Source organism: Castor canadensis, chromosome 17 (assembly GCF_047511655.1).
Source record: "Castor canadensis chromosome 17, mCasCan1.hap1v2, whole genome shotgun sequence".
Classification (NCBI taxonomy): Eukaryota; Metazoa; Chordata; class Mammalia; order Rodentia; family Castoridae; genus Castor; species Castor canadensis.
The window spans coordinates 39512482-39536532 of record NC_133402.1 but is presented as its reverse complement, the minus strand read 5'-3'; the positions used below and the strand labels follow the sequence as shown (position 1 = coordinate 39536532).

Here is a 24051-nt window from a genome sequence, read left to right as displayed (position 1 = left end):
GTTATAGCTACCATTCAAAGTTTCTTTTGGGTAGATGTAGTACACTTACTTACAAATCACACATGCTGAATGACTAAGGCTACTAAAGTGAATTTGTCCCTTTCATTTGAGATCATTTTTGTTAATATTCAAAAGGAATTGAAGTTTCTGAATAATGCTTAGTAGTTAATTTTTCAATGGATAATTTTAGATTTTTCTAAATTACTAAACATACCAACTGTGACCTCAATTAAATACTTTGTGGTATAGTCTAACCTGCTAGAAAATGTTACACTTTTCTGGATTGGAGTGGTACAATACCTGCTTTCTAGTGTGGAGCCCTGAGTTCACACTATTCCTTCCCCCCCAAAAAAGATTATACTTTTCTTTTGCTGTTAGCATAAATCTAGTCAGAATAAAGGATGCTAATACAAGTGCCAGTCAAGTGCATGTTAATCAGTTGTAAATCCATCATCATTATTGATACTGTATTTACCAAACACATTTGATAATGGTAACAGCCATCTGTCTGTTCTTCCTTCTTTCTTCCCTATGATGGCCAATCTTTTTTTAATGGCTAATTTTTATTGTTTGCTTGATTGTGGCTTGAGAAATGCCTATGAGATTAGGAAAGCACACCTCTGGATATGAGGGCAATTACAGAGACAATCAGATCATGAGGACTCTGATCTAATCAATGGTTTAATCAATTGATGGATTTGAAATTTGAATAGACTATCGGGAGGTGGTGGAACTGTGGAAGATATGGTCTGGTTGGAGGAAGTAGGGCACTGGTAGTGTGTTCCTCGGTGCCATACCTCGCTGTGGCCCCTTTCTGTTATAGCTCCACTTTGCTTCTTGTTCGCCATGAGGTGAATAGCTTCCTCCTTTACACACTCCTACTTCAATGATGTTCTGCCTCACCATGGGCCCAGAAACAATGGAGCCAGCCAAGAATCTCTGGAACTGTGAACTAAAATAAATCTTTCCTTCCTTTAAGTTGTTCTCTCAGGTATTTTTGTCACAGTTACTCAAAAATAATGAATATGATCCTCTCTCCTTCATTCCTCCTTCCTTTGTTGTTAGTCACTTTATTCATCCATTAATTTTTTAAAACGGCCTTTTACTACTTCATACCTACTTTAGAAACATAAGAAAATAACAAGAGTTATGGAGGACATGGAGAATGTGAAACATTTGTGTGCTGTTGGTGGGACTATAAAATAGAGCAGACACTTAGAAAATAATGTGAAAGTTCCTAAAAATAAATTAAACATAGAATTACCATGTGATTCAGCAATTGCACTTTGGGGTACATACCCCCAAAGAATTAAAATCAGGGACTCAAAGAGATATTTGTACCTACATGTTCATGGCAATAGACAACATTTCATGTTCACAATAGACAACAGTGAAAGCATCTCTATTGTTCATTGACAGAGGAAAGGATAAACAAAATGTGACACAAACACACGCAAAGGCACACACTTTACATTTTCCACTCATGGAATTCATATCAGAAAGGACATTGTGAACCATATCACAGTCTTCCCCAGGAGCAATGTTATAGCTTGGAACAGCATTCACAGCAAGGATTCAGCATCCAACAAATCACAGTAATGATGTGAAATGTGAAATAGCACCTGCAATTTAAAATCATAAACAATGCTTCCCAATCTAAATCAGACATGGACTTTGACAGCTGGAAGGGGCTCATCTGGTTTATTTTGCCCATACAGATAGTTAAATAACTCGCCCAAGGCCACTCACCAGACAGTGGTAGAGACATGTGATCCTAACCCCTGGTCCAGTGCTCCTTTCTGTTCTTATTTCTCTAAGAGCACATAAAAGTACAACTAAATAGTGCACAACTTAGTAAAACTTACTTGCCATCATAAGGTTAGAAATGAAATTGTGTTTGCCTTCTCAGCATTTAGAATGAGAATGTTTGGAAGTAGCATCTACAAAAGCTAACTGGAGTGCTTATTTTTCTTCCTGCTGATTTTCCTTAAAATGTGTAGAGGCATTCAGGATGCATCCAGATGCCTTTGGCAGCTTATGGGCAATCTCTTCCCCTTTGTTGACAACTATCAAAGCATTTCAATTTTTAGAGTGTAAAATTACAAACAAGAGAATGCCATATAACCATAGTTACTCATCTGATGCCATCCTCTGAGGGAATATGAGCACAAAGTACCAAAAAAGCCTGTTGTAACGTGAATTATCAGAAATGAGTGTTAATAACGCTGTAGGAAATGAGTGGGGATTTTCAGGCATCTCTTGAATGCAGGCCAGTGAGTGAATCACCCAGGAAATACACTGTGAGGCTGGTAAGACTTGCCAAAGGAGCAGGTGCAGAATAAGGTGGAGAAATGCAAGGGGAAGAAATCAGTGCAGACTAAAGTATAAGAAGTTCCCTGATAGTGGTAGGAATTAAGTTAGATCTTAAAGAATGAGGAGTTTTTGGGTAGGCAGAGAAACAGGAAGTGCATTCCAGGCAGAGAGAAAAAGCAGCATGGACAGAAATGGAGGTGAATCAGAAACAATAAGTCAAGGAGCAGGAAACGGATGTTCTTAACAGTAAGAATAGTGGGAGGTGAGTTGAATTAGTGGGGTATGTACAGACTCCCTTGAATTTCCAATGTCAGGGTTTTGGGTTGATTCTGTAGGCAGTGAACTTAATCAAGTTACCTTGCATCACCAACGCTAGGTACATTGCAAGCAATCTGTTAATACTTAGGTACTAAAGTAAAGACATCACAAAATGTAGTAGTCTATCTGTGGTTCTACCCCTATCCCTGGGGTCTTACCTGTAGCTTGCATAGGCTACTGTTCCACCTACCAGAATCCCCATCTCTTTCTGGAGGGCTTTTCTCTTCAGGTTACCAAAGTGCCTAAGAATGAGATCCTGACATGCCTTACAGCCTCCAGTCTGATGGAACTGGTGTATAATCAATCACCCTAGCATGCTTGCATATGGGGTGGGAAAACTCCAAAGTCCTCATTCTAGACCTGTGCTGTCAATATGACAGCTTCTAGTCACGTATGCCATTTAAGCACTGAATTAAGTGTAAAATACACAGACTTTGTGTACACAGCCTTGGGTTCAATCCTCAGCACTTCCCCCCGCCCCATCACACTGATAGTATCTCCTAAAACTCACTCACTTATAAAATGTTATAATGCGTACCCCATAAAATGCCAAAAAAAATGGTATATGTGTGTAATTTGTATTCCCACAAAGTGATTTTGAGTTTCAGGAAAATCTGATGTCCAAGGTTGTGCATTCTAAGTAAGGACTCTACCACTAAGCTACATCTCTAGCCCTCAATTTGATTATTTAAACTACTCAATTTTATTTAATTTACTTAATTTTCCCTAGATTCCTACTTCACAAGTAATATTAGTAACAGGTATGTAATATTGAAGATTTATCACAATATATACTATATTGTTTAATGTAAAAGATGTATAATTGATAGTCTAGAACAATCATACCCAATAAAATTATAATGTGAGCAACATTTGTAATTTAAAATTTTCTTGTGAACACATTATAAAAGTAAAGTGAAATTGGTAAAACAAATTTTATTTATTCCAATATATCCAAAAAATTATAAATGCATATAATCAGGCCAGGTATGGTGGCTAATATCTATAATCCCAGCTACTACTGGGGGGCAGAGATTGGAATGGTTGCAGTTTGAGGCCAGCTTGGGCGAAAATAAGAGAGATCCTATCTCAACCAACAAATCAAGCATGGTAGTGTCCATATGCAATCCCAGCTATGTGAGAGACCATCAGTAGGAGATGGTCAGAGGCTGTCCCCAAGCAAAAATATAATACTTATCTGAAAAATAAGTAAAGCAAAAAATGGGGTGGGGGCTGGGCCACTGGGCATGGAATGATAGTGTCTGCCTAGCAAGATGAGATCCTGAGTTCAAACCTCAGCACTGCCAAATAAAAATGCATACAATCAATGTTAAAACAATTATTGAGATTTTCAACTCTCTCTCTGTGTGTGTGTGTGTGTGCGCTGTCTTTGGGAAGACTGACTAGGGATCAATGTGAGGAAGACAGAGATGGCACTAAGTATAGATGGCTGAGCCCATCTCCCAGGGCATGTACTTCAGAAAAGAAGACTCTCAGCTTCACAGGCTAGGAAGGTAGCTGCAGATTCCTCCAAGGCACAATGGTGTCTGCACCATGTGGTCCCTGAATGCTGTAATGTATTTGTTCCTTAGCCTCTGCTTATGTCTAAGGGCTGAGAACTCTTATAGTCAATTTTACTGCAGCATCTGAGTTATCCCAAAGCCCCTGGATCCTTACAGAAACATTCCCACTCAAAGAGACAGACTGGGGTTTGCTCCTCTGTGACAGTGGCAACTTCTCTTTATAGAAAATTGTTAGTCTTGCAACATATCCCTTGATACTACTGTGGCTTTAATACTCATATTGTTTATACCCTCAAATATCACATGAGCATAAGCCAATATTACTATCACTAAACAGAATATGCTATACGTGTAGATTCTAACTGACCAGCAATGGAATTATGCTGTACAGTTTGAGATGCACTTCATATCTCACCTGCTCTATACATCTTTTCCAATTATGTAAAACAGATCCATGTGGTTATTCACTCTAGCTAGAGATTGGAAGGTATCTCTGTAAGGCATCTCAATCACAATTTGCACTGGATCAGGGAAATGATTCCTAAGTCTGAATTTCTGGCTGAAAATCCACTTATATGAAGCCAGAAATACCTCTACCTTCCTTATATGTATCCACCTGAGCCAGTGCTATGCTCGAAAATTATGAGAGAAAGAGAAAACCATTTTCTAAGGTGAACTGAGTCAAAATAGTGGTTTCCCTAGCAATAGTTAGATAATTACAGTAAATATTTGTTACTTTAAAAAGTAATATGCTTGCAGTCCCTGCTGAGTTTGTGCCCAGCTGTCTCTCATTTAGTTAACCCCCATAGTGGTAGAATCAGTATTTGCTTCCAAGAGCACATTCTTTCCAGTGAGGCAAACACAGCAAACCTGAGGCCCCTCCTGTTCCTCTAGGTAGCTCAGACTCCCTCCTGCCCTATCTGTGTAACTGAAAAGAAATGCTGGTTCCTGGCTAACACAGGACTTCAAATCCTCATCAGCCTTCACTTAGGAGTTTCCAGATCTTCTTAGGACATCTGGAACCAATCATTTTCATTCACTATAATAACTGGATTAAGGACAAAGAATACTTTGAGGGGCAGAGGATTCCCAAGCTCTGCAGGCTGCTCAGAGGTCTGATGTCTTAACACAGGGGTAATATGCCAAGATGCCTGGCTTGACTCAGCCACGCCAGGCATGGCACATGGCCACATTACCTCACACCTTGCGCCATCAAACCACACTAAATAGGCAATAACCTTATCTGCCAGACAATTCCTGAGAACCCATATCAGCAGGGTTCATAATTCATAATTTAAGTAAAACGTTTTCTGTTTGAATTTAGTGAAAATAAAGATGCTATTGTTTTCCTATTCAAGTTCACAGATCTCATGAATTCCAGCACAGATCACCAATGGGATATGAAGGCTTGGTTAACAGCTCCAGCCTGTCCTGTATGAAGGTGAGTGACAGGGAATGATGGTGTGATGGGGAGGGGAGGTGGTGGTGGGGTATATTCTTCCAAGAATATATCATTGAGAAAACCATTCCTGTATCCAGAGATCCAGAAGAGTGACCACAAAAGCCAGTTGTTCCCAGTAACAAACTTCGTTTGCATTTTTCCCACAGAGCTGCTAAAGACAGTAAAGGAAAAAAAAATCACACGGCTAATGTTCTGGCAAGGGCAAAGTTTTCTATGCTTCTAATCAGCTTCCACTCACTTTTCCTCATTAAATGATAACGGTAATGATAGTTAGAATTATGATAATGTTGCTGCTGTTACATTTGAGGAAACTGCTGACATGCTAGAAACAAGCTCATGGTCAAATATGAGTTTCTCTAGGAGAGAAAAACCCAACCTTCTAACAATAAAGAATGTGCTGACTTGATACAGGGCCTGCCTCTGACCCAGCAGTGCAGGTGGTTCACATCTCCAGAGGGAAAAATTGTAGCAAAGGCCTCAGGTGAGACGGCACATGGAAAGGGGACTGTGGATAGAAGGAAGCCATCTTTGATCATGGATTTTTAAATTCATCCACGTCTCTTCTGAATTGGGGCTTCCTTCTCCCAGGATTCCTTCCCTCCACAGGTTCCCAACCTTGGTAGTTCTGGTCCACAGCAGCAGATATCTGAACCTAGCAGCAACTGAAACCAGAGTACAGGAAGAGAGCTGAATATAGAATCAGACATTCCCTCAGACATTTCTCTATAACATGAGCTCTAGAGTAAGACTGGCCTTCTTCTGAGCCTCTATATCCTTCTCATTAGGATGAGTATAATGACATTCATTTCTCAGTGTTGTTGAGAGGATTAAATAATTCTAGCTTTCACTTACTCAGTGATTACTATATACCAAACACTTTCAGAAACCATTAAATATGTATAAATTCATTAAGTATTCAAAAATTAACCTTATAAGGACTATAATAATTTTCCCATGTTACAGAGGAAGAAATAGAGGCATAGAGATGGAAGCAACTTGACCAAGGGCATACAGCTGATGAGACTTTACAGTGCTTTTGTGTATACTGAGTAACTAGGTAGGTAGTATACTGGTATACTAGGTAGGGTACCTAGTACATGGTAGGTTCTTAATAAACAAGGCTCTTTTGCCTTTCATAAAATAGGGCAACCCTTGCTTCTCTCTGTGCTATGTAGTTGATTGTTTCAACCACTTTTGAGAACAATTTATTTCCAACTAGATGGCTCTCTGGGTGAGGTGGTTCTCCTCTGGAAGGCTGTCTTTCATGGATGGACTTAGCTATCACACAGCCAGCTAACCATTTTGGAAAATGTGTACTTCACCCCACACACAGTACCCATGATAATACTACGAAGGCTACAGAAATGGGATGATTATATGGCTGGTAGATGCAAAATGGCTCTAATTTCATAAATACCCCACAGATTTTTCACCTCACTTAAAAATTCTTTTTTATTTCATCTGGCTGAAATGTTCTGCTGATCTCTGATAGGATGAATCAGAAACAACAAAAAAATTTTTAGCTCAACTGTTGTAGTCTATTTTCCTTTATCTTAATCACATGTGATGCTTTCTTAGGTACTGTACATACTCAGATAAAACACATTTGTATCTTACTACAAATGAAATTTTCAGTCCTATTTAAATAGAAATCATCTAAACAGCTTCATCCCTATTCCTGAATATTTTGGAAATGGCATGTTTTAGAACTGGAAAAACTCATTAAATAGCACAGATTTTTAATTGAAGAGTTGAACATTTTAAGCAACAGCAGACCTGCTAGAACTCACTCTTTTGAGAAAAAAATTAAAACAGTAAAGCAGGGTACATTGGCACATGTTTGTAATCCCAGATACTTGAGAGGCTGATATGGGAAGATTGTTATTTTGAGCCCTTCCTGGGCTACATGGTAAGAGTTCAGCTAAAAAAAGTAAAACAAAACAAAACACCCCACCATATCCATGAATCCTATTCACAGATACTATTTCCTGGCTTGATCCCTGCTACTCTGGGTGACCCACTCACTCCCTGATGTCCGCTTTTGTCTTCTTAAGATACAAGTTCCTTCAGTTGGCTGCTTGTTCAACTGTCCCCAGCCACAGTACCTTGAACCATTGGCATCATTCCAACACCCCTTTACTTCAACTTTCCATCTGGTCAGAGCAAAGCTCACATGACAGCTAGATCCTTAAGACAGCATGAAAGGCAGAAATTGTGTCCAGATTGCCCAGGGGAAGCCCCTGGGGAGCACTCTGGTGGAGATCAACCCAACATCTCTCGTAAGTCCAACCGTGCCCAGGGGGCTGCTGCACTGAGACAAATGATAGTTGCCTCACAGACCTATGTCAGCGAAATAGGAGTGTGATGGGTAGAGAGAGGCCCAGACTCAAAACTCAAGCTGGAATATGATTTTATTGAGGGGACCAAATGACCCACACCACCTCAATATCTCCCCTCCCTTGCCCTCTAAATGCATCTAACTGTGTTCCTTTTAGGTTTATGTACCTATGCTGGGACTCTGGTGTACGCCACTGGTTTCAAAATGAAGCCCAAACTCATAGGTTTGTCACAGTCTAGCTTCTCTGTCTCTTATGTCATCTGTATTTTTCTAGCCACCTCCCTCACTCCAGACACTTGCAGTTCTTCATGGAAGTCCAGCTGTTTGTACCTCTGCCCAGTCCTCTTCATATGGCCTCCTGTAGGCTGTTCCACAGGAATGGAATGGAATGAAAGTGTATCCATTCCATCTGGTAGTGCGACCACCAGTCACTCTCTTTGGCCCTTTCTTGCCCAGACTGTGCATACAAGGAGACCAGGGCCCACATATTATTCACTGTTGCAGTAGAGTCCAGTACTTACTCAGGCAGTGAAGGGATCATACACTGTATCCCAGGTAATAAAGAATACAGAGAGGTAAATGATTAGTGAGACAGCTCTCCTCTAGTTCAAGGCACTAAACTAATGCCATACAAATCTAGATCCAGGTTTCTACCAAACCTTTGATTTTATTATCTCCACACATTCAATTATCAATGAATGTGTTTCTCTGATGGCTCCTGTGGGAATGGCTATGGGGCCAAGAGTATAATGAAGATTTCTTCAATACACAAAAGACTATTGTGAGAGAACAGGGGTCCTCTGGGAAAACACCTCATTCTAAAGAGAGTCAAAAAAGGTTTGGCCCAAGGTTGAGAAAAATCTCATCCATCTCCCGGGCTCATGTCTGAGTTCTAAGATGATAGAATTATAAACAAAGCTGATAGTCCTGAAAGCTCTGAGGCACCAGGATGAGAGACAAAGCTATCCATCTCCTAACATGCTGTAGTAGATTCCATTATTGGTCCAAATTCTTTGTCCCTCTTTATGCCCATTGCTAGATGACTTTGTAGTTCCTAAAGGAACTACAAAAAATATCCTGCCTCTGACTCTGGGTTTGGCATATGACTTGCTATGGCTAATAGAATAAGGCTGATGTAACAGTGCTCTAGTTCTGAACCTAAAGCTCTAAAAGCCACTGCATGTTTCTGCTTGCCCTGGAGCATCTTTACCATTCTGGGAGAGAATATGCCCCTTCTAGCCTATTGGTTCTATGGGGACAATTAAAGACACATGGAGCAGAACTAAACTGTACTACCCAAGCCCAGAGTCTGTTCTCCATTGAACTCAGATTCATGAACAAGTCATCCAAGATGTAGCTAAATCCAACCAACCCTCAGCTGACCTGAAGATCCATAAGAGACATAATTGCTCTTTTATGCTGTTAACTTTGGGGGTGACTTGTTATATAGCATTTTCTGGTGGTAATGGCTAGCTGATACATATGGGAGTTTGGGCCCTATCCATAACACTTGTTATTCTGGCATTATCAATTACTGAGTCCACAGAGCAGATCTGGCTCTGACAACACTGTTGGAAGGCCAAGTTGGAGCAGTGGAGGAAGGTTTCCACCATAAGTGTTTTATTGAGCACAGGTCTTGAACTTTACATCTTACTTCAAGGAAAGCACAATGCAGTAGAGGTGAATTTGACCACCCACTAATGGGTAGAAGACCAACAGAACTTTCCTAATGGATCAAGTGAATATTTTCCAACCACATGAAGTGTTCTGTGATCCAAAATAAAATTTTAGCAATTATAGGCTGCCTCATGATAAAACAAATTGTTATATCTTTGTTTCTTGTTACTTTTCCCCTAAAATACTTTTTTTTGGGACACCTACTTAAAATAACATTAATGACTTGATAGTTTATGACTTTTCTTTAGAACTGGTTTCTATAATCATGCCAGGAGGCCCTTCTTACTAAAGTCAAACAATCCCCTTATCCACTCTCTGGGTTTAAAGTAATTTTCTAAGCTTGGGAAAACAGATGTTACTTTAATCTACTACTCTCTCCCAAAGTAAAAGTAAAGCTAATTAATAATTAAGTAGCTTTGGGGGGGAGGGGAAGAGAAAGAGAGAGAGAGAGAGAGAGAGAGAGAGAATTTGTGTGTGTGTGGTGTTATCTCAACTTCCCCTAAAAACTCAAACAGAAGAAAAGGAATCTTAGGAATAAAAGATCATTTATCATCAAAAGCAACAACATTCTAGTGTTAGAGTCAGGTGTGGTGGTGCACACACATGATCTCAGCCCTTGGAAGGTTGAGGCAGGAGGATGGAGAGGGCAAGGCCAGCCTGGGCTGCATAGTGAGACCCTATCTCTTACAAATAAATCCTAGCGTTGTCACTGGTTCATGATGGGACTTCATTTTATTCCATCCAAACTCTCAGAGTTTCAACTAATGGACATACAAGGCATTTTAGAGAATAACTATCAAAACTGATGATTATTTTGAGAAATGGTAATAAATCCTATAGAGGAGTTTCTGGTCCCAAGACTAACATTATTTTTCAAGACCATTCTCTGAAATGTGGCTAAATGATTGGACCAGTACCTTCTTCCTAAAAGAAATCTAAAATGAAAGGTTGGTAAAGAGGAAATAGAAGCCTCTGTCTGGTTGACCTTTAGCCTTTGGAGTTCATAGACTATGGAAGAAAACCCTGAAATAATAAAGAGACTGTCTGCTTAGTTGCATCAGGATGACCTGTCCCTCTCCTTCACCCCATCCTGACACAGACACATTACCTTTTAAAGCAGACACCATTGTTAAGTATAAAGGGAAAACTAAAAACAACCTTTGTATAATAATAGATTAAATCAAATGAAATTGACCGAAAAGGTTTAGTATTGGCAATTTCACATGATATGACTTCATATAATAAGTTGACATGTAATACCCTTCCAACACACAAAATACTAACAGAATTTAGAAATACAAACTAAATAACGAGATATGTGAAATTACAAACAAAATTTAGACTGCTCTCCCCAAATAATAGCTATTGTTAAAATTATTTTAAAACCACAAAGTATCATAATCCTTTACCCTTTCTGGTGGGGAAATCTGAACATTCAGGTCTTGGGCCTGCATCAAGAAAAACAAGCTTCCCAGAACAATGGTATGAAAGAAACACTGACATACCTGGAGAGCAACAGTTTACCCTGAAGCTGCAGGTCGGCAGCACAGTCCTCAGATAGGCAATTCCTCTCAAAAACAGTCTGTGGGAGACACAACAGGAAGGTTGGAATAGGATTTAACAGCAAATGAATAAATAAAGTCAATTCCCTTTTTGCAAATCAGTGGGAATTCTTCCCTTCAACCTTAAAGCGACTCTGCACCCACATCCAAGAAGCTAGCTCCCCGTGCATGGTAAGAGAGGGACTTTCTCAACTCTAAGGAAGCCTACATTGTCAGTGATCCTAATTTCATGAGTATATCCCTGTCTTGCTTTACTTCTCAGTCTAATAAGCACTTACTTGTTCAAGTAGTTCTTTGAAGAAACATGCGTGACAAGTGTCTTTTCGGTTTATGTTGTTCTGAGAATATCTTTTAGATGCTTTCAGATGTGACAGAGCAACCATCCAGTTGAGCAAAGAATTCTTAAGATTACAGTCTGGTCATTCCCTCCCCCTCACCCCCTTGGCTCTCTTGGTGAGGCAGAAAATCTATATGGAGATAGGTTCTGCCTGAGTAATGGGACCACACTGAATTTTTAGTTCCAAAGGGAAATGCTAAAGACATTTAGCATTAGATTGAGAACAGACAGAAGGAATTCTTTTCAGTTTCTGGGTGAAGCAGTTAGCACTTAGTAGACAACAGGGTCCTTTTGCTAACCAAGACTGGACTTCAACAGTCAGGGCCCCATCCAGTTCTGTGGCCTGATGCTCACTGTGCCAAAAACTGACATCATTTCAAGAGAGCTGGGAGGATGTGCCTGAGCTCTGGCCTATCCATGAAGGTTGGCCATGCATTCAGGAGCAGTGCCTTGCCAGGGGTTACAGCTCCTTCTTTCTATAGTAAATGGTCTCCATCTCTCTGTTATTTCTAATCTACAAAGAGTAGACTTCCTATCTATGTTCCAGGTGATAGAGATACTTTACTATTTGCTAGATTGTTTTGATCACTTCAATGTAATTCAGCAAGAAGAATCTCTGCCTTTGTTAAATTGTAATTTATTCACTGTCAAACCTTTTCACTGACACTGCTTATATTTGTGGGGGTTTCCCTCCCCCAAATCACAGTTCCAGGTCATTTCTTCCCTTCCTGCAGAGTAAGTCCAGGCACTTCTCAGAGTATAGTATAGACTCTAGCAAACTCATTGGCCAATGAGTGACAGTATACACTCAAGTAGACAGTAATTTTGCTTGTGGAAATTCATATTCCTGTGCCCTATTTCCAAAAGAACAAAGTATTACAGCCAACACTCCCTTCCTTGACTGTTAGGGGAAAATCATGGAAGTCTTGGGCCAAAAGAACTTAGGGAAATTTCTGAGAGATTTCAATTTTGTGCTTTATTTGTCATCTCACCAGAGAGAAAACAGGAGAAAGAAGGTATGAGGACTGCATAAATATATCAAGCAAAATAAAAGGAAGACCTTGAGAACTTTAGAAGTAGGATAAAATTCAACAAAGACAGCCTTACAACAACTGATGAATCTTTAGCTGGACGATCCCCTCACTGATATAATACTACTGAGGCCTTAAACCTATATTTACAATTCGACATTTTTTCTTCAAGAATCCACCCCCCCATCTGTATAAACTCAGGACCCAAAAAATCCAGGATCTGTTCCTGGATGATAGTCTCTTCCTCACAAGTGCTTTTCCCACTTCATAGGCAAGAAAGATAGTCTGACTTTAGGGTTTTGGAGGTGGGATCTGGATCAGGGTGGGAAGCCGATGAGAATTAGATGAGAGAATGTGACCTAAATTCATCCTGTGACATATAGGCTGTGAGTTCTGGCTCCGGGCCTCCTGATTTTTTGTCTCCCTGGCTCTCTCATGCCACTGTTCCTTGGACTGGCCTTACAACTTTAACACTGCATGTGAGTGAACATCATGAGGCTTCCTAACGATGGTGAAATAAGAAGGCAATGGAGACAAAGAATGGATGTGAACTTTATGTAGGTGATGGAATTTTCCAAGAATTGTTGCAATACTATCTCCTACTGCAATCCTTACAACATGTCTTTGATAATCCTCGTTCAGAGAGGCAGTATTTAATGCTTCCTGCCCTGGAATCTGGGAGAATTTTGTGGCTACCATGGAAGTAATGCTATGTGACTTACAAAGCTAGCCCATAAAAACAATAGAGCTTTATCCTAGTTCTCTTGAGCATTGATTTGTTCTTGGAACTTAGCCACTCTGTGCCAAGGAAACCCCAGCTTTCCATAGAGAGGTTCATGTGAGTGAGATATCAGGGATTTGGGACTCTCAGGGGGGTCCTCCAACCCCATTGAGCTGCCCCAGCTTACAGGTACTACACAGAGCAGAGATAAGGTGTCTTGACCAAGCCTTGCCAAATTGCAAATTCACAATTTTCCTATTTTCTTTCTCTTATTAATTTCTAGCTTAATTCTATTGTGGTCAGAAAAGATACTTGGTATGATTTCAATCTTCATGAATTAAGATTTGTTTTGTGACCTAACTTGCAATCTATTTCGGAGAATGTTGCTTATGCACTTGAGAATAATGTGTATTCTTCTGTTGTTGGGTAAAAAGTTCTGTGTATGTCTGTTAGGGACATTGGTCTACAGTATTATTCAAGTCTGTTTACTGATTTTATGTCTAAATGCTCTACCTATTATTGAAAATGAGACACTGATATCTACTATTATAAGTTCTCCTTTCAGATCTATCAATATTTGTTTTATTTATGTAGGTATTCTGATGTTAGGTACATACACATTGATAACTTACATTTTCTGTTTTGGCTTGGTTGTTTTTTAATGGTGGTCCTGGGGCCTTGTGCTTGCTTGGCAAGTGCCCTACCACATGAACCACAACTCAAGACCTCATAACTTATATTGTCTTGTTGAATGGACCATTTTATTATTATGTAATGACTTTCTTTATCTCTAGAGAGAAGTTTTACTTAAAGTCTATTCTCTTTGATATAAGTATACGCCATCCCTGCTGTCTTTTTGTTACCATTTCCATGGATTTTACCATGTGCACTGTTGGTCTAGAATGAGTTTCCTGTAGATAGCATATAGGTTGATCTTATATGTATGTATGTGTGTGTGTTTAATTAATTCAGTCACCGTGTATCTTTTAATAGGGGAGTTTAGTCCATTTACATATGAGTGAACTAGTGACAAGGATTTATTCCTGCCTTTTTGTTAACAGTTGTATATCTTGTAGTTCTTTTGTTCCCCTTTTAATCCCTTGCTATCTTTTTTTGTGTTACTTTTCTTTTTGGTATTAAGAGGTTTTGATTTCTTTCTCTTTTTCTTTTGTGTAACTTCTGCAGGTATTTTCTTTATGGTTACCAAGGGGCTTACATAAAAATCAGTTGTAATAGTCCATCTTAAGCTGATAATAACTTTACTTTCATAAGACTCTCAGTTTGCTCTTTCCCCTTCACATTATATTCTACTGATGTTCTAATTTACAACTACTTATATTATACACCCATTAGCATAATTTATAGTTGTTTTTGTCTTTTACCTTTTATTTATTTTTTTTTTTTTTTTTTTTTTTTTTTTTTTTTTTAACATCTTTTATTCTATTTTATTGTTTTTACATTTACTTACAGGTATACACATTTGGGCCACCCATTCCCCCTCCCCCCTTCCATTTAGTCTAAAACAATCACATGTTTTCAAAAGTATATTCTTAATTTACCACTGGCAAAGATCCTGAACCACTTCTGTTTTAATTGGCCCCCCCATCTAGCTAATTTCTTTCTTATTTATGGCCTTCTTGTTTGTTTTTTTGTTTTTTTTTTTTTCATTTTTCTTTTATTATTCATATGTGCATACAAGGCTTGGTTCATTTCTCCCCCCTGCCCCCACCCCCTCCCTTACCACCCACTCCGCCCCCTCCCGCTCCCCCCCTCAATACCCAGCAGAAACTATTTTGCCCTTATCTCTAATTTTGTTGTAGAGAGAGTATAAGCAATAATAGGAAGGAACAAGGGGTTTTGCTGGTTGAGATAAGGATAGCTATACAGGGCATTGACTCACATTGATTTCCTGTGTGTGGGTGTTACCTTCTAGGTTAATTCTTTTTGATCTAACCTTTTCTCTAGTTCCTGGTCCCCTTTTCCTATTGGCCTCAGTTGCTTTAAGGTATCTGCTTTAGTTTCTCTGCGTTAAGGGCAACAAATGCTAGCTAGTTTTTTAGGTGTCTTACCTATCCTCACCCCTCCCTTGTGTGCTCTCGCTTTTATCATGTGCTCATAGTTCAATCCCCTTGTTGTGTTTGCCCTTGATCTAATGTCCACATATGAGGGAGAACATACGATTTTTGGTCTTTTGAGCCAGGCTAACCTCACTCAGAATGATGTTCTCCAATTCCATCCATTTACCAGCGAATGATAACATTTCGTTCTTCTTCATGGCTGCATAAAATTCCATTGTGTATAGATACCACATTTTCTTAATCCATTCGTCAGTGCTGGGACATCTTGGCTGTTTCCATAACTTGGCTATTGTGAATAGTGCCGCAATAAACATGGATGTGCAGGTGCCTCTGGAGTAACAGTCTTTTGGGTATATCCCCAAGAGTGGTATTGCTGGATCAAATGGTAGATCGATGTCCAGCTTTTTAAGTAGCCTCCAAATTTTTTTCCAGAGTGGTTGTACTAGTCTACATTCCCACCAACAGTGTAAAAGGGTTCCTTTTTCCCCGCATCCTCGCCAACACCTGTTGTTGGTGGTGTTGCTGATGATGGCTATTCTAACAGGGGTGAGGTGGAATCTTAGTGTGGTTTTAATTTGCATTTCCTTTATTGCTAGAGATGGTGAGCATTTTTTCATGTGTTTTCTGGCCATTTGAATTTCTTCTTTTGAGAAAGTTCTGTTTAGTTCACATGCCCATTTCTTTATTGGTTCATTAGTTTTGGGAGAATTTAGTTTTTTAAGTTCCCTGTATATTCTGGTTATCAGTCCTTTGTCTGATGTATAATTGGCAAATATTTTCTCCCACTCTGTGGGTGTTCTCTTCAGTTTAGAGACCATTTCTTTTGATGAACAGAAGCTTTTTAGTTTTATGAGGTCCCATTTATCTATGCTATCTCTTAGTTGCTGTGCTGCTGGGGTTTCATTGAGAAAGTTTTTACCTATACCTACTAACTCCAGAGTATTTCCTACTCTTTCTTGTATCAACTTAAGAGTTTGGGGTCTGATATTAAGATCCTTGATCCATTTTGAGTTAATCTTGGTATAGGGTGATATACATGGATCTAGTTTCAGTTTTTTGCAGACTGCTAACCAGTTTTCCCAACAGTTTTTGTTGAAGAGGCTGCTATTTCTCCATCGTATATTTTTAGCTCCTTTGTCAAAGATAAGTTGCTCATAGTTGTGTGGCTTCATATCTGGATCCTCTATTCTGTTCCACTGGTCTTCATGTCTGTTTTTGTGCCAGTACCATGCTGTTTTTATTGTTATTGCTTTGTAATATAGTTTGAAGTCAGGTATTGTGATACCTCCTGCATTGTTCTTTTGACTGAGTATTGCCTTGGCTATTCGTGGCCTCTTGTGTTTCCATATAAATTTCACAGTAGATTTTTCAATCTCTTTAATGAATGTCATTGGAATTTTGATGGGAATTGCATTAAACATGTAGATTACTTTGGGGAGTATCGACATTTTTACTATGTTGATTCTACCAATCCATGAGCATGGGAGATCTCTCCACTTTCTATAGTCTTCCTCAATCTCTTTCTTCAGAAGTGTATAGTTTTCCTTGTAGAGGTCTTTCACATCTTTTGTTAGGTTTACACCTAGGTATTTGATTTTTTTTGAGGCTATTGTAAATGGAATTGTTTTCATACATTCTTTTTCCGTTTGCTCATTGTTAGTGTATAGAAATGCTAATGATTTTTCTATGTTGATTTTATATCCTGCTACCTTGCTATAGCTATTGATGATGTCTAGAAGCTTCTGAGTAGAGTTTTTTGGGTCTTTAAGGTATAGGATCATGTCGTCTGCAAATAGGGATATTTTGACAGTTTCTTTACCTATTTGTATTCCTTTTATTCCTTCTTCTTGCCTAATTGCTCTGGCTAGGAATTCCAGTACTATGTTGAATAGGAGTGGAGATAGTGGGCATCCTTGTCTGGTTCCTGATTTTAGAGGGAACGGTTTTAATTTTTCTCCGTTAAGTATAATGCTGGCTGTAGGTTTGTCATATATAGCTTTTATAATGTTGAGGAACTTTCCTTCTATTCCTAGTTTTCTTAGAGCTTTTATCATGAAATGATGTTGGATCTTATCAAAGGCTTTTTCTGCGTCTATTGAGATGATCAAGTGGTTTTTGTCTTTGCTTCTGTTAATGTGGTTTATTACGTTTATTGATTTTCGTATGTTGAACCACCCCTGCATCCCTGGGATGAAGCCTACCTGGTCGTGGTGGATAATCTTTTTGATGTGTTGCTGAATTCGGTTTGCCATTATTTTGTTGAGGATTTTTGCATCAATGTTCATTAAGGAGATTGGCCTATAGTTCTCCTTTTTGGAGGTGTCTTTGCCTGGTTTTGGGATAAGTGTAATAGTGGCTTCATAAAATGTGTTTGGCAGTTTTCCTTCCCTTTCTATTTCATGGAACAGTTTAAGGAGGGTTGGTATCAGTTCTTCTTTAAAGGTCTGATAGAATTCAGCAGAGAATCCATCAGGTCCTGGACTTTTCTTTTTGGGGAGACTCTTGATTGCTGCTTCAATTTCATTTTGTGTTATAGGTCTATTCAGGTGATTAATTTCCTCTTGGTTCAGTTTTGGATGATCATATGTATCTAGAAATCTGTCCATTTCTTTTAGATTTTCAAATTTATTTGAATATAGGTTCTCAAAGTAGTCTCTGATGATTTCCTGGATTTCCATGGTGTTTGTTGTTATCTCCCCTTTTGCATTCCTAATTCTACTAATTTGGGTTTTTTCTCTCCTCATTTTAGTCAGGTTTGCCAGGGGTCTATCGATCTTGTTTATTTTTTCAAAGAACCAACTTTTTGTTTCATTAATTCTTTGTATGGTTTTTTTGGTTTCTATTTTGTTGATTTCAGCTCTTATTTTTATTATTTCTCTCCTTCTATTTGTTTTGGGATTTGCTTGTTCTTGTTTTTCTAGGAGTTTGAGATGTATCATTAGGTCATTGATTTGGGATCTTTCAATCTTTTTAATATATGCACTCATGGCTATAAACTTTCCTCTCAAGACTGCCTTAGCTGTGTCCCATAGGTTCCGGTAGGTTGTGTTTTCATTTTCATTGACTTCTAGGAACTTTTTAATTTCCTCTTTTATTGCATCGATGATCCATTCTTCATTAAGTAATGAGTTATTTAGTTTCCAGCTGTTTGCATGTTTTTTGTCTTTACTTTTGTTGTTGAGTTCTACTTTTACTGCATTGTGGTCAGATAGTATGCACGGTATTATTTCTATTTTCTTATATTTGCTGAGGCTTGCTTTGTGCCCTAGGATATGATCTATTTTGGAGAAGGTTCCATGGGCTGCTGAGAAGAATGTATATTGTGTAGAGGTTGGATGAAATGTTCTATAGACATCTACTAGGTCCACTTGATCTATTGCATATTTTAGATATTGGATTTCTTTATTGAGTTTTTGTTTGGATGACCTATCTATTGATGATAATGGAGTGTTAAAGTCTCCCACAACCACTGTGTTGGCGTTTATATATGCTTTTAGGTCTTTTAGGGTATGTTTGATGAAATTGGGTGCGTTGACATTGGGTGCGTACAGATTGATGATTATTATTTCCTTTTGGTCTATTTCCCCTTTTATTAGTATGGAATGTCCTTCTTTGTCTCGTTTGATCAATGTAGGTTTGAAGTCTACTTTGTCAGAGATAAGTATTGCTACTCCTGCTTGTTTTTGGGGGCCATTAGCTTGGTAAATCTTCTTCCAGCCTTTCATCCTAAGCATATGCTTATTTCTGTCGGTGAGATGAGTCTCCTGTAAGCAACAAATTGTTGGATCTTCTTTTTTAATCCATTTTGTCAAACGGTGTCTTTTGATGGGTGAATTAAGTCCATTGACATTAAGTGTTAGTACTGATAGGTATGTGGTGATTCCTGCCATTTAGTTATCTTAGTTGTTTGAAGGTTTGATTGTGTGTACCTAACTTGATGTTACTCTCTACTGTCTTGCTTTTTCTTATCCTGTGGTTTGGTGCTGCCTGCCTTTTCATGGTTAAGTTGGGTGTCACTTTCTGTGTGCAGGATCCCTTGCAGAATCTTTTGTAATGGTGGCTTTGTGTTCACATATTGTTTTAGTTTCTGCTTATCATGGAAGACTTTTATTGCTCCATCTATTTTGAATGATAGCTTTGCTGGGTAGAGTATCCTGGGGTTGAAGTTATTTTCATTCAGTGCCCGGAAGATCTCACCCCACGCTCTTCTTGCTTTTAATGTTTCTGTTGAGAAGTCTGCTGTGATTTTGATGGGTTTACCTTTGTATGTTACTTGTTTTTTCTCTCTTGCAGCCTTCAATATTCTTTCCTTAGTTTCTGAACTTGTTGTTTTAATGATGATATGTCGTGGAGTAGTTCTATTTTGATCTGGTCTGTTTGGTGTCCTGGAGGCCTCTTGCATTTGTATGGGAATATCTTTCTCTAGATTTGGGAAATTTTCCATTATTATTTTGTTGAATATATTACGCATTCCCTTCGCTTGCACCTCTTCTCCTTCTTCGATGCCCATGATTCTCAAGTTTGGTCTTTTGATGGAGTCGGTGAGTTCTTGCATTTTCTTTTCACAGGTCTTGAGTTGTTTAATTAATAGTTCTTCGGTTTTTCCTTTAATTACCATTTCATCTTCAAGTTCTGAGATTCTGTCTTCTGTTTGTTCTATTCTGCTGGATTGGCTTTCCGTTTTGTTTTGCAGTTCTGTTTCGTTCTTTTTTCTGAGGTTTTCCATATCCTGGCTGTTTTCTTCTTTATTGTTGTCTATTTTTGTCCTGAGTTCATTTATCCATTTATTCATTGTGTTCTCTCTTTCACTTTGGTGTTTATACAGTGCTTCTATGGTTTCCTTTATTTCTTCTTTTGCTTTTTCAAATTCTCTATTTTTATTGTCTTGGAATTTCTTGAGTGTCTCCTGTACATTTTGGTTGACCCTATCCAGTATCATCTCTATAAAATTCTCATTGAGTACTTGTAGTATGTCTTCTTTTAAATTATTCTTGTAGGCTTCATTGGGTCCTTTGGCATAGTTTATCTTCATTTTGTTGGAATCTGGCTCTGAGTTTCTGTTCTCTTCATTCCCCTCTGGTTCCTGTACTAATTTTTTGCTGTGGGGAAACTGGTTTCCTTGTTTTTTCTGTCTTCCTGTCATTGTCCTTGGTGTTGTTACTGTCCCTGTACTGTGTGTAATTAAGTATTTTCTAGCTTGTAATAATAACAATGGTAATATTGAGAAAGGAAGAGTGAGCTGAGATGGAAAGCAAGAAGTTAAAGAAAAGGGGAAAACAAATATACAGACAAGAGGGAGAAAGCAGAACAAGGTATCAGACAAGAGAGTTTCAAAGGTATAAACAGGGAGTGTTAGTGTACTAATCGACAGTAAGCTGAACAGACAATAGAGAGACAGAGAGAGGATTGAAAATCAAAGATAAAAAAAATAAAAAATAAGTATATGAAAGTAATATCTATTTATAAAAATGAATTAAAATAAAATGGAAAATAGGAAATTAAAAAAAAAAAAAAAAAAACCAAAAAACTTCCAAGTTTATATGCAATGCAATTTCAGTCTTAATAATTTGGATGTCCGTCTTAATCTCCAGTCCTGGAGTTGGTGCCTCAGATGTTGTTCTGTAGTTGTCTCATCAAAGGGGATGCTTAAAGTAGAACAAAACTACACTCACACACACACAGAAGAAAAAATAAAAAAAAAAACCCCACCAAGTGTCCCCAGTTCAAATGCAATAGTTTCAGTAAGTTTTTCGGCTTGCAGGTGTAATTCGGTTGTTCTCTCATCAAAGGTAGGGAGAAAAAGAAAAAAAAGCGTCTGGAGGCAGTTCTGAGAGTGGTGTCTGCAACTGTGGCTTGCCTGCCTGCTGCTCTCAGCCTGTAGCTGGCTGCGTTATTTATGCAGATCTCTGGGGTGAGCTTAGCACTCACCTGGTCCCACAGGCTTTGTTTGCTCAGAGTTCTCCTGTGCGGGGGAGGGGGGGGCCTCTGCTACAGGCTTTTCCCTTTCCAAGCACTGGGAAAGGCGACACTGCCCCGCGTTGTCAGGCCTGCGTGTTTATTTACAGTTCACGTGGGAAGTGGGTCTTCCCTCCTCTCACAAGCGTCCCCGCTCCTGGTTGCTGGCGCGCCCCGCTCCCGCCAGAGCCTCTCCGGCCCACTGGGCTCGTTTATTTACAGTCCCGGGAAGGATTCCCTTCCCCCAATCTTCAGCGCTCAGGGCGCCCCACCCTCTTTCCAGCGTGTCTTAACTGTTCTTATTGCTTAGTACTCAGTTTCTCTTTTTTTCCCGGGTGGAGGTCAGTCTGTCCAGGGGGCTATGCTGCTCTGGCCCAGGCTTGTCTGTGGGGGAACCGCGGTACCGCGAAGCTCACCTGGTCCGCGTCTTCCCAAGCCGTATGGGCGCCGGCCACTGGCGGCCCCGGGGGCCTCCTCGGTTCTCCGTTTAACGTGAAGTGGAGATTCTCTGCGCCGGCTGGAGATGTGGAGGAGTCAAAGTTATGCCTTTTCTCGGTGATTATGCCTGCAAAGTGTGTCTCCAGCGTCTCTCCAAGATTTCACTATAGGAGGCTCGCTTTCTGCTTCCTACCTCTAGCCGCCATCTTGGAATCTCTAAGTAGCCATTACCTTTTATCATAGAATTAAAAGTGATTTATTTACCACTTTTATAGTAATACAGCATTCTGTTTTAGTCAATATATTTGCCTTTACCAATAAGTGTCTTACTTTCTTATGCTCTCTTGTTGCTATTTAGAGTTCTTTTGTTTCAACTGAACATTTTTCAGTAGTCCTTTATTTCCCCTTCATTTTTGAAGGACAAATTTTACAAGTATAGTATTTTTGGTTGACAACTTTTTTCCCCATTATTTCAAATATATCATTCTATTCCCTTTTGACCTACAATGTTTCTGCTGAAAAAGCCATATCATCAGAGAAATGCATATCAAAATCACAATAGGATCAAATCATACTTCATAAGATAATGATCATAAAAAGACAAGGGATAACAAGTATTGGGTGAGGGTGTAGAGAAAAGCGAATGTTTCTACATTGTAGGTAGAAATGTAAATTGTACAGTCACTATGGAAAACAGTATGGAAGTTCCTTAAAAAGTTAAAAATAGAACTGCCATATAATCCAGCAATTCTCTTCTGTGTACATACCCAAGGAGATGAAATCAGTAACTCATAGAAATAGCTGCCCTCCCATATGATTACAGCCTTATTCACAACTGCCAAAATATGGAAATAATCTGTCTATTAACAGGTAAATAGATAAAGAAGTTGTGGTATGTATAGATTCTCTTTGACTCATGATGGGGGTAGGTCCTGATAAACCCACTGTAAATTGAAAATATATTCAGTCAAGATATGATCCTATACCTTAAAGACCCAAAAAACTCTACTCAAAAGCTCCTAGATACCATCAACAGCTATAGCAAGATAGCAGGATATAAAATCAACATAGAAAAATCATTAGCATTTCTATACACTAATAATGAACAAACTGAGAAAGAATATATGGAAACAATTCCATTTACAATACCCTCAAAAAAATCAAATACCTAGGTGTAAACAAAGGATGTGAATAACCTCTACAAGGAAAACTATAAACTTCTGAAGAAAGAGATTGAGGAAGACTATAGAAAGTGGAGAGATCTCCCATGCTCATGGATTGGTAGAATCAACATAGTAAAAATGGCTATACTCCCAAAAGTAATCTACATGTTTAATGCAGTTCCCATCAAAATTCCAATGACATTCATTAAAGAGATTGAAAAATCTACTGTTAAATTTATATGGAAACACAAGAGGCCACGAATAGCCAAGGCAATACTCAGTAAAAAGAATAATGCTGGAGGTATCACAATACCCAACTTCAAACTATGTAATAAAGCAATAACAATAAAAACAGCATGGTACTGGCACAAAAACAGACATGAAGACAAGTGGAACAGAATAGAGGACCCAGATATGAAGTCATACAACTATAACCAACTTGTCTTTGACAAAGGCGCTAAAAATATACGATGGAGATAAGACAGCCTCTTCAACAAAAACTGCTGGGAAAACTGGTTAGCAGTCTGCAAAAAACTGAAACTAGATCCATGTTTATCATCCTATACAAATATTAACTCAAAATGGATCAAGGATCTTAATATCAGACCCCAAACTCTAAAGTTGGTACAGGAAAGAGTAGGAAATACTTTGGAAGTAATAGGTAAGACACCCAAAAGACTAGATAGCATTTGTTGCCCTCAATGCAGAGAAACTAATGCAGATACTTTAAAGGGACAGAGGCCAATAGGAGAAGGGAACCAGGAACTAGAGAAAAGGTTAGTTTGAGAAGAATTAATTTAGAAGGTAACATACATGTACAGGAAAGCAATGCGAGTCAACTCCCTGTATAGCTATCCTTATCTCAACTAGCAAAAACCTTGGTCCTTCCTATTATTGCTTATACTCTCTCTTCAAAAAAATTACAGATAATGGCAAAATAGTTTCTACCTGGTAGTGAGGGGGGAGGGGGAAGTGGAGAGAAATGACCCAAACATTGTATGCACATATAAATAAAAGAAAAAAGAAAATATATTCAGTCAAAAGTGCATTTGATACATATAAACTATCACACATTATAGCTTAGCCAACCCTGCCTTAAACATGCTCAGAACACTTTAACATTAGTCTATAGTTG

General features: G+C 38.8%; 1 protein-coding gene across 3 annotated transcripts in view; it reads right to left on the bottom strand.

Annotated features, from left to right (window-relative positions):
- Nucleotides 1-24051, bottom strand: part of Itga9 (integrin subunit alpha 9) — a 332745-nt gene that overhangs the window by 124098 nt on the left and 184596 nt on the right. For all 3 annotated transcript variants that reach the window (XM_074060465.1, XM_074060467.1, XM_074060466.1), the window contains one exon: nucleotides 11137-11213. In XM_074060465.1, the coding sequence (XP_073916566.1) occupies nucleotides 11137-11213 (77 nt within the window). The remainder of the gene's footprint in view (nucleotides 1-11136; nucleotides 11214-24051) is intronic.